The sequence below is a fragment of the Magnolia sinica genome, chromosome 12 (assembly GCF_029962835.1).
Source record: "Magnolia sinica isolate HGM2019 chromosome 12, MsV1, whole genome shotgun sequence".
NCBI classification, from domain to species: Eukaryota; Viridiplantae; Streptophyta; class Magnoliopsida; order Magnoliales; family Magnoliaceae; genus Magnolia; species Magnolia sinica.
Genome location: NC_080584.1, coordinates 62555032 through 62566715, shown reverse-complemented (window position 1 = coordinate 62566715; position 11684 = coordinate 62555032). Strand labels below are relative to the sequence as shown.

Here is an 11684-nt window from a genome sequence, read left to right as displayed (position 1 = left end):
AAGATCCAAATCTCAGGTGGACCACACCACAGGAAACAGTGAGTGCCTCACCATTAAAAGTTCCAAAGGACCATCCAACCTGTTGATAATGTCAAGAAGGCCTGGCTGAATGGAAAATTATAAAGATCAGCTTGATCGGAGGCTTTTGTGGCCCACAAAAAGTTTGTAATGGTTATTTGTTACAGTTTTTAGTGGTGTAGTATATTTAAGATATGTACATTCAACAAATACATAAAGAAAGACAGATAACCTTTATTATCTTCCATCACTGTCACGCGACGTGTAACCACCAGGGCAGTTGAGCCATGGATTAGCCGCGCCACTCTCCTCTCACCGAAATTATCAACAGCGTCTTCCAAACGGACACGGATTGCATGTTAACAATGCTGGGCAGTGCTTTGTGGGATCCACATGATGTATGTGTTCTATCTCAGCTGTCCATCCAATTTGCCAGCTCATTTTAGGGCATGAGCCCAAAAAATAGGAATATCCAAATCTTAGGTGGACCACACCACAGGGATAATTGGTGATTAAACGCCTGCAATTAAAAACTTCTTGTGGGCCTCAAAATTTTGGATGAAGCTGATATTTGTGTTTTCTCTTCATTAATCGACCATTTGGATGCAAAATAAGCATTACAGTGGCCGCTAAGGAAGTTTCTAATGGTGGGCGTTCAATCACCTCTGTTTTCCTATGGTGTGGTTCACTTGAGATTTGGATCTACCCTGTTTTTACGCTCATGCAATGAAATAATAATCCAAAATGGATAGACGGCATGGATAAAATAAACATTATATGGGCCACCGTCACTTGGAACCCAACCCAATCTGCCACACACATCACCTCTCCCACGCGTCCCTCGACCCTGACCAACCTTAGAACTTCTACACTTATAAATTGAAAAACATTGTCCTGCTGGAATACAGCGGAGAAAACTAATACAATTTCCATGGATTGGGCATTGGTTTTGTGGTTGTGGGCTTTGCTTTATGTTCAGTACTGTCGTCGTGGGTGTCTTGGGTGCTTGGATAAGGAGAGGACTTCTCTCTTGGAGATCAAAGCCTCCATCAATTATCCGAATGGGTCTTCTCTTCCTACATGGAAGGATGGGACTGACTGCTGTAATTGGGATGGAATCAAGTGCAACAATGCAACAGGCCGAGTGACTGAAATTTCTCTCGGTTGGGCAAGGGAATACAAGTTGGGAGAATGGTATCTGAATGCCGACTTACTTCTATCCTTTGGAGAACTGCAGAGCCTCGATTTGTCCTCGAATTACCTGCGTGGTTGGGTTGATCATGAAGGTACCTTTATCTCCTACAATCTTAACATTCTTCCTTGATGATTTAAAACAGGGCTGCCTTCAGATGTCCTAATAAATTGAATTGCAAATGTGTCAAGGTATGTAGTGATTTCTCGTTTCTCAATTGTAATTCTGTCAATTTCAATTTGGACCTAAAAAAACAGGGCTTCAATGACAACGAGGATGACTAGGAGAAAAAAAAAAAACCAGAGTTGTTGGAATTGAGGCCTTCTCCTACATAAATACAGGGGAAACATTTTTAACAGTTGCAATTTAATTCACTCCAGCATCACCATCTGTTTCATGCTGAACAAAAGATCCAACGCAGTGTGTTGGAAATAAAGGCCCCTGGTGTTTCGTCTTTGGCATGATGCATTTGAGGAAATTTATTTATTTTTGTAATGAAAGATTAAGAATGGTTGGGATTTCTCCCATTCTAAGCAGGATCTAAATACAGGACGTCACCCATATGGGAATTTTCCCATTCTAAGATCACCTTGACCTCAGTTTTGACTCCTTCAATGAAAGCATTTTTCTCTATTTGGGTTCACTGTCATCCCTCAGGACTCTTGATCTAAGCTACAATAATATTATTGAAGGACACTTCCCCTCTGAAGGTAAGTTGATCAATTGTAAAGAAACTGAGATTGATAACATCAGTTTAAAACAATATTTTGAAATGGAGTCAGTGGCTATGCCTCAGTCACACTTCCAAACATGCAATCTGGAGGTTTCGGATTTGAAATATAAGAGGCTGAATTGCTCACTATCCCTTCCATATAAAAGCATATAGATCTTACTGATAGGAGTCCTTCACATGCATATAAAAATGGTATTTGAAATTTCACATTTTGAGATGCTTGTTGATTCTTGCCATCAGTAGTAGCAGATAATAATATTACATCTTCTGCCATATTATAAGCTCAACTGTGGCGAAAAACAAATGTAGGTTTCAGTGCTTTCTTCCTCTTCTTCTTCTTCTTATTTGTTTAAGGGCCTGAGGTCGATCAAAAGAAGCCACCTTTAGCTTTAACCTAAAGTGATTGAAGAGAGGGAAAGGAGGTGAGAGGACTCAGATTCTGTAGCGATCCTCCAGTGCCAACCATTCATGCAGTCCATCCATTTTTCCAGGTCATCTTAGATCATCATCACAGAAGTGAGGCAAATCCAAAGCTCAAGTGGAGCACACCACAGGAAACAGTGGAGATTGAATTCCTACTGTTGAAAACTTCCTGTGAGCTACAGAAGTTTTGGATAAAGCAGATTTTTTTGTTTTGCCTTCATCCAGGTTTATGTGACCTTATGAACAGGTGGGATGGAAAATAAACATGGCGGCTGGACACTAGGAAGGTGTCCACGGTATGTGTCACTATCCCCACTACTTCATGTGGTGTGGCCCACATAAGCTTTGGATCTATCTCATTTTTGGGTCTCATACCTTAAAATGAGCTTGCAACATGAATAGACTGCGTGGATAAGATATATACATCACGGTGGAACCCACAGAGGTTTTCCAGTACCAACCAGTATCCTAGCTGGAGGGGTCACTACAGAATTTGAAATTCAATTTGATAGTGCATCCAAACGTACTGGACAGGCTGACTTTTAAATTGTAATTCTGTCCATTTCAAGTTGGGCTTGATAAAAACCAGTAATTGATATAAGGCTTCAATGATGACAGTGAAAAGAAGAAAAAGAGAGAGTTCTTGGGATTTGAGGCCATCTACCACAAATATAGGAAAACATTGTTTTTACCTTTGTATCTCAATTCACTATAGCATTGCCATCCGTTTCATGCTGAACACAAGATCTAAGGGAAGGGAGAGTGTTGGAAACAAAAGGCCCTCTTAAGTGTTTCCTCTTGGGCATGGTATGTTTTTGAGTAAATATTTTTATTTTATTTTTAATGAAAAATTAATAATGGTTGGGATCATTCCCCTGTTCTAAGCAGGTCCTAAACACAGGACGTCACCCATATGCAGGTTTCAAAAGATAGTCGAGATTGAGCAATCTAGAGCACTTTAATCTGAGTTGTAACCACTTCAATAGAAGCATTCTACCATATTTAGATGCCATTTCATCCCTTAAGAGTTCGTATCTAAACACCAATTCTTTTAGAGTTCCAGACACAAGTTTTGAAATATTGTCCAGAATGGGTAACTACGTGCATCTAGATCTGGACCCTGGGCTGCCATGATTGATTTGCTAGCCCTCCAGGCGTCTTTCTAGTTCTTCTCTATGGAATGGACTGCTTTGCCGAGGATTGCTTTCCTGGTGCTATGTTGCTTTGATTGTTGACCGAGCAGTTGTCAGACGATAACCCAACCATGTGTTGGTGGCATTTTAGCCTCATGTCGGGGTTTATTGAACCGTGTAGTTCCCTCCTTGAGTTATCTTTTCATTAAAAGTATAACAGACGAGGGATTCGTGTAGATTGATTCCAGCCAGGTTTAACAATTTTCGAACTTTTTGAGTCTTGGTTGACCATTGGTGCTTTTCCTTTATCCTTGGTTTTAGTTAACTGGTCTTTGATGATTATTCCCTTTGAAATGAACCTTTCCTTGAGGCCTATGGGTGAGCCCTTTTCTCGTGCCCAGTTTGGCTATTATGGATGATGTCGGACTATCAGTACCCTTGGTAATGACTGACTGTATCTCAACCTGCAGCGCATGTGGTCAACCGATCAGGTGTACCATTTCCACATGCTTTTCCTGAGGTCATTATCATCTCAATTTGGACATGTTGTCATTGGTCACCCCAAGAAGGGGATGTCAATTAATTTATGATGTAGGGATGAACGTGATGAGATCAATCACCGTCTTCCTCAGGGGGTGATTTAATGAAATCTCCTAAAGCCCAACGGATGAAAAATTACAATCAAACCAAAACTTACTAAAAATAGTAAAAACGGAAATAAACAAGAAATTCGACCGTCGATCTGATGGAATCTCGCAAATTCAGCATGGGCAACCGGGCATATCTGGGTTAGTTGGATAAATTAGCTCTTCCTACCTCAAAATCATATATGCTACGTTGAGTAACTCATTCCGGATTGCGAGATATGTCTGTTTTAGGGTTCTGACGGTCTTGATGACTTTGGCCTCTAAACAGGCCTTCTTTGATCCATCTTTGACATGAAAGTGTCCGCGACCCACTCTACATCAGTTCCCATCAGGTGCTTTTTTGAGAAATTCAAGAGGTCTTTGTTCATGTTCTCATGCACTATATTCCTAAACATGTTACAATTCTCAGTAGAATGAGTCTTAGTTCCATTATACTTGCCATATATCTCTTATTTGAATTCCTTAGCTGATGGAATCTTTTAGCGGTTTGGAAGCGTGATGAACTTGGATTCCAATAGAATGTTTAACATCTCCTAGGCAATAGAGATATCAAAAGCATATTACCTTGGAGTTTCAGAGGAACCTTTCCTTGAGTTTATATAGGGTGAGGCCTTTTACTCGACCTTTTTCATGGCATAGCATGCACTCACACAATTGTGTGCCAACTATCTTGGCCATGGCCACCTCGTAATAGTTGTCGTGATCTTCATCCGACCATGTGATTACAACCAACTAATAGTTCGGGTCATGATAAGATGTGTCCTTGGATGTGCTCATTTATTGTTTTTCCTTTTGGAAGATGTGCTTGTACTAGATTGCCCTAGTTAACAACTCAAATAGATGTTTAATGTATATGCCTTCAGATTGCTTTTGAAGCTCGAAACCCATGCCTTATAAGGTGAACCCAAAAACTCGACCTTTAGGAGAATCACTGGACAACGCTTTTTGGTACTGTTGAACCGAGAGACGAAATGATTGATCATCTCGTCAAATAGTTTTCACGGAGTAAACAAGTCGGTTATGGATACCTCAAGCTTAGTTCAGTGGAACTTTATGTGAATCCTCTCTTCCATATCATTCCAGGATTGGATTGAGATAACATAGAGTTTTATGTGCCATGTGAAAGTGGATGCTGTTAAAGAATTCCTGAACAACATGAGTTTAAAAAATCATTAAGAGATGACTTACCATGTTGCATGGTGAAGCAACTAATGTGCTTAATCGTAGAGGTCTCACCTTCTCCAGATTAAAGTATGAACTTAGGGAACTTGAAATCTCTGGAAAACTCATAATATTGATCAACCCACTCAAAGTATGGTTTCCTATAAATCGGCGGAGCAATTCTTCGGTTGTTAGATTGGACCCCATGTTCCTGAATGAGTCCTATAACATCATCCCTACCAACCAGCTATTGCAGGCTTGATAGTTCTACTCAACCGAGGTGTCACTTAGATTGCTTAGGGTATGTCTATTACACCACGTGATCGACAACCAGTGGGGGAGGGGTAGCAAGAGGTTTCCCCCCAAGCACCTTTACTTGGCAATAGTTGTTCTGGATAAGAGAACCAGTCGGAGATTGCCCCCATGTGTCTTTGTCCTATGATACCCTTGACAGACGCTTTGGGTCAGTCGGAGGTTATCTTCTTTAGTATTTGGCCCCCTGAAAACCGCTTTGAACAACTGGACCAATTAAAGGTTGCTCCCCCTATGTTATTAACATGGGTTGGGAATTGCCCCTAATGAACATAATGATTCTATTGTTGAGGTATTTTAGCTGATTGTAAGATTGAACATCTTGGTCGCTCCTTATCGCCACCACTTATGCAAATATAGGTTGGCTTCGAGGTTCGGTCTGACTTGCTCTTGTATGTAGCTTAGTCGGTCATTTTGCCTCTCATTCAATTGGATGACTGGGGGGCTTATTGCGTAATATTACTAATAGGAAGTCTCTGGAGGAAACCTTCAACCAATCTCTCGAAGATCTTTAGTTGTACATTGATTCCTTTGGAAATCTGCTACATATGTCCTTCTATTATGAGGAAATGTATGAAAAAGTCATCAAAGATAGTTGAGAAGATGATCTTGTATCAACTTGACTATGGGCTTGAACTGCAAGCCCAAGTATTATTGCTCTTCTACAATGCCATTAATAGAACTACATTATTTTAAATTTAGGAGGCATCATATTTATTGATAAATACTAAAGGTAGCTTATCAGGATCCACCGCGCTTGCCCAGAATTTTGTTTGTGTAATTCAATCAAACACAAGGCTACACATGTGAGCAAGGGCATTTACTTGATTAACATCTGCGATTAGAAAGTGTGAGCATGCTAGAGTCATACTTGACTTAATGCTTGATTGAACGTTGGTGTCCCCAATGCTTTGATGCACCGATTAAGACCAAATTTGTGGATCCAAACACTTTCACAACCACCCGCTGTAATAGCGATTAGGCGATTTGCATAAGGGTAGAGGTTAGTCCTTCTTGATTGAATAATTTTACCTTACATTCAAGACTTTTCTTTCACCATTAATTACAACCAACATATTTTTTAAAGGAACAAGGATGGACAAATAAAAGAAAAGAATGCTAAAACAATGTTACTTTTATTAATTTGTGAATGATGCTCATTACAATCGACAGAGTGTCAAAATAAATTAAAGAATAAAGTAAAACAAGAGATAAAAATATGATTTTTTGTATGATCGGATGATCTAAGCAGATAGTGAGCGGAATGTGAACTAGGTGTTTAATCTTCTAAGTAAGAACTCAATTGATAGAAATCTGACAATGGATGGTCGCGAACATTTAATCTGCTCTTGGTCATAAAAATTATGATAGAAAGATAAAAAATAAAGATTATGTAGATGTATTGTGTTTGGCGAGGGCCTCGAGCTCTTCATCGCGTTCTCCTTTTATAGCTTTTGGATGCGGCAAAACTCTCATCGAGTTTACTTGTTAGTCTAAGATCCTTAACAGCCATGACCTTCTGATGTTCTTTTCCCACATGAGATATTCATAAATCAAAAACTCATTTTCAGATCTCCACTTTTACGTGGCTGTGTATATTCGAGGATTTGTTTAGGATACTATTATATCTAAATCTGACTTAATAGAGCCATCTCCACTCATGACCTATTGTTCCCTTGAATATTCATGGAATTCGGGAAATTGGATCCACCAGAACCTGATCGAGTCTCATTCTTTTGACTCTAATATCATCATATATTGGTCGTCATATATTCACAATCTTTGTAATCACCACTAGAGCTCTGAACGTCTTTAGGAAGATCTCCCATTTTAAAAGGATTGTGAGAGACGACCTTAGTGAGTGTATCCAAATATATGAAAGGATCCTTACCTCCGTGGGTCTTTTATAAATGTGTTAGGTATGCTTTCTTTGTCATGTGCCACACGAATTAGGGTTACATGTCATTTGTTGCTTCATTTATCTTAAAAGCATGCATGCACAAAGTTTTGTGCCACCTCATTTATGATAGCAAACGTATCGTGAAGGGTAAGGGTAAAAGATATCTTTAGGCATGAGTATGATTCTGTCAATATTAAGTGTGTGGTGACATTATGTGGTTAAGTCTTATTGATCCATGTAGGTGTGCCAAAAACAACTGTAAACAATGGCTAGCATAACTTGCTAAGTGGCTTTCACCTGGACATCACAGCGGACCTCACAGAGCTTTGTGTTCCACAAGTTAGGTATCACATGGATTACACGAGATAAGTGTCACATGGATTGCACATAACTGCCCTGCATGGTAAATCTTGCTTTGTATGGTGGGATTGCAGGAATCCAGTAACCCAAGCTCTACGTAGCCCATCATAATGTTTGTGTTATATCCACTTCGTCAATCAGTTTCACTAGTTTATTTTAGGACATGAGCCTAAACACGATGGAGATCTAAAACTCAAGTAAGCCACACCTTAACACATTAAGAATTAAATAGTGAGGATAGAAATGCCAACAATATTGAAGCCTTCCTATGGCTCACCTTGATCTTTTTATGCCATCTAACGAGTTCATAAGATGACTCCCACGAGATGTAGGAAAAATAAAATATTATGCTCATGCAAAACTTCTATTGCCCACAAAAAAGTTTCAACGTTGGGCGTTTTCATCCGCATTGCTTCTTAAGGCATAATCCACCTGAATTTTGAATCGTCCTCATATTTGGGCTTATTTCCTTTAGTGAGCTACCAAAAAAGAAAGACGGTTGGATATGAACATGGCAATGGGCCTCACTTTGGGTAACATGGATTGCTCTAACCCTACGAAGACTAAGGAGGTGATTGACATGACTACAAATACTAGCTTATTGACTTATTTAAATACGCTTTTGGATGGTTTGGTAAATGTGTAATTATAAAATTTATTTATCTAGAAATTAGAAAATAAGTCCTACCATAAGCTAGGGATGGTTCACTTTTTCTTTTTTTTTTTTTAAAGATCTTATTGAGCTTAAGTGGGTAAAGGTTGGGGCTTTATCAAAATTTAAAAATACTAAAACTACCTTCACATATTTTATTTTTTTGTTATCTTCCTCTCACTCTCTGGTTTGTCGCTTCTCATCTCCCTCTCTCTTTCTCACTGAGGTAGCCCACAAGATGGACCCATATTGAAGGTAGGGCCCCACATGATGAATGGTACACACATCAAGGTAGGCCCACATGATGGAAAGCTAACATCAAAGGTGGGACCCACATGATGGATGGCCTTTCGCATGATGGACGATCTACACTGGGTGTAACCCACTTGATGGAAGGTCCACATGAAAGGTGGAACCCACATGATGGACAGTCCACATGAAAGGTGGAATACACGTGATGGATGGTGGCATTGAAGATGGGCCCACATGATGCAATTTAAGTTGACATCAAAGGAGGGCCCACATGATGAATAGCCCGTATTGAAGGTGGGGCTTCACATGATTAATGGTCCACATTAAGGTGGACCCAGATAAAGGATGGAGTAAGCCTCACATGATGGATAGCTCGCATCAAAGCGTGGCCCCATATGGTGAAAGACGCATATCCAAAGTAGCCCACCATAATTGATGATCAACATAGGAGTACCCCCACATAATGGATAGTGGACATCAAAAGTGGGCCTCACATGAGGGATAACCCACATTAAAAATGGTCCCTATATAATGAATGGCCCACATCAAACTGTGGAATCGCATGATGGACTACCTATATCAAGTGGGACCCACCTAATCGATGATCCAAATCAAAGTGGGCCCCGTATAGTGGATATTTCACATCAAAAGTCATCCCTGATGATGAATGGTCTGCAAGATGGACAACCCCCTTTGAAGGCGGGGCCCACATGATGGACACATCAAATGTGAGCTCCATGTGATGGGTAGTGGACATTCAAGTGACCTACATGAGGGAAAATTAACATTGATGGTGAGCTCCACATGATGGATGACCTAAATCAAGGTCCATAGCTCCCCACATAATGGATGACCTAAATCAAGGTGGGTCCTCATATAATGGATGGTGCAAATCAAAGGACGGCCCCTAATGATGAATGGTCTACATCCAAAGTAGGTCTCGCATAATACATGGCCCACTTCAAATGTTTGATCCACATGGACTATCCACATAAAAGGTGCGCTCCACGTGACATACAATCCGCATGCATTGGCCAACATGATGGATGGCCAACATCTAAGGTGAAAGGAATGAAGGAGTATGCTCATTCGAAATAGAGTTATTGCAATTTTTTAAAATCATAGCAACTATCCTTTAAATAATTTTTTTTTTTTTTTAATGCTTTACCAAATATGATTATTTCAAATAAAAGCTCTTTTCAAGTATGAAAAAGTAATTTTACCAAATGAACTTATTTTACAATAAGAGCTAGTATAAAGAAATTAATTAGAATAGCTCTTATTAAATTAGATACATGTCAACCATGCCCTGAGAAATAAGTGGCATCCAAGTGGAATCATGATGCAAGGATGTACGTGATGAGGTCGATCACTGTCTTGCTCAAGGAGATAATTACACTGAATCCAGAGAGCTTATCTGGATTCCTCAAATCCACGAGGAAAAATAGAAAGAATAGAAATAAATTCTAAAAAAATTCGAAAATAGATTAATTGATGATAAAAGCGAATTTTCAATCATTCAAACAGTGATACCAAACTTGGGAGGAATTTTCAGAATCAAACTCCAACTCAAACTCCCTAAAAAAATGTGATATTTACTAGACTTCATGGTTTTCTGCCAAAAAGAGTAAGTGTCTAATTTGGCCTAACCACGTTATTCTCCCAATTTTTTCTAAGTGCATTTCATGTTGAGCATGTCTCCTAAAGCTCAAGGGATCAATTGTTATGATTGAACTAAAACTTACTATAAATAGTAAAAATGAAATTAAAATGGACTTTTGACCATCGATCTGATGGAATCTCACAAATTTGGCATGGCAACCCAGCGTTGCAGGGTTGGTTGGCTAAAGTATCTTCTCCTACCCAAAATTATATATGGTACATCGAATAACTTGTTCCTGTTTGGGAAATATGTCTGTTTTAAGGTTCTGACTGTCCTAATCACTTATGCCTCCGTTCGGGCTTTTTTTGGTCCATCTTGGACATGAAAGTGTCCACAACCGCTCTACATCAAATCATGAATAACACTGTTTCACACAATGCAAGAAACAACAAGCTCTGAGTGGCCCACAATGTTTTACATGTAAAATCCTTACCATCCATCAGGTGAAGCCACTTATTTTCTCAGTCCATTTCAAATTTTCCTGTACAGAACTCCTACATTTCTCTACGTAAAATTTCTCCTAAAATCTCCAAGTTGATGTGGTGTTGCCCATCTGGGTTTTGAATCATGAAGAATTTCACATCTTCTTTTTCATCTTACTGAGTTGCACCTAATTAATGTGTTTGACTAAAGATACATACCATGGTACCCTCATATACAAACTTATCATTGTCATCCGATCCCCATTGTTCCATTGTTTTTGGCCCGAATCATAGCAGCACGAGGATAACTTGATTGAGGGGGTAGATGTTCTATATAAATAAAACATGGTAGACAGCACAAAGATCTGCAACTATGTCTGCTCTTTCAACCATTTTATTTTATTTATACTTTGATGGGTCTTAACTATCTTTTCTTGTTGAAATGAAGGCTGCCATTGGAAGCCAAGTGAATTAAGTTGCAAAAATTTATGTATGCAAAAATGGAGTTCAAATTTAATAATTGAAATTTAATTTGATAGTGCATCCAAACACACTCAACAGTGCCATTTTGAATCCAGGTGGAGATGGCAAGGTATGTTTGCAACACTAAGATTCCATTTGGAGCACTTATTATTGAACTGCAATTATTGGTCAAATGAGTTGGAAATGGCCAAAATTGAAAATCCGTTGGCTTTCTTAACCAATGAGTCCTGAATTGTAATTCTGACAATTTAAAGGTGGACTTGAGAGAACAAGCAAACAATTTAAAAAAAAATAAAATTAATTAAGTTGATTATGATTGGCTTTCTTAACCAA

At 39.1% G+C, this 11684-nt stretch overlaps 1 protein-coding gene across 1 annotated transcript in view; it reads left to right on the top strand.

Moving 5' to 3' along the window:
- The first annotated feature begins 830 nt into the window (after nt 1–830).
- LOC131221498 (receptor like protein 21-like) overlaps nt 831–11684 on the top strand; it is a 67231-nt gene continuing 56377 nt past the window's right edge. The window contains exon 1 of the mRNA XM_058216771.1: nt 831–1304. Within this exon, the coding sequence (XP_058072754.1) occupies nt 950–1304 (355 nt within the window). The 5' untranslated portion in view covers nt 831–949. The remainder of the gene's footprint in view (nt 1305–11684) is intronic.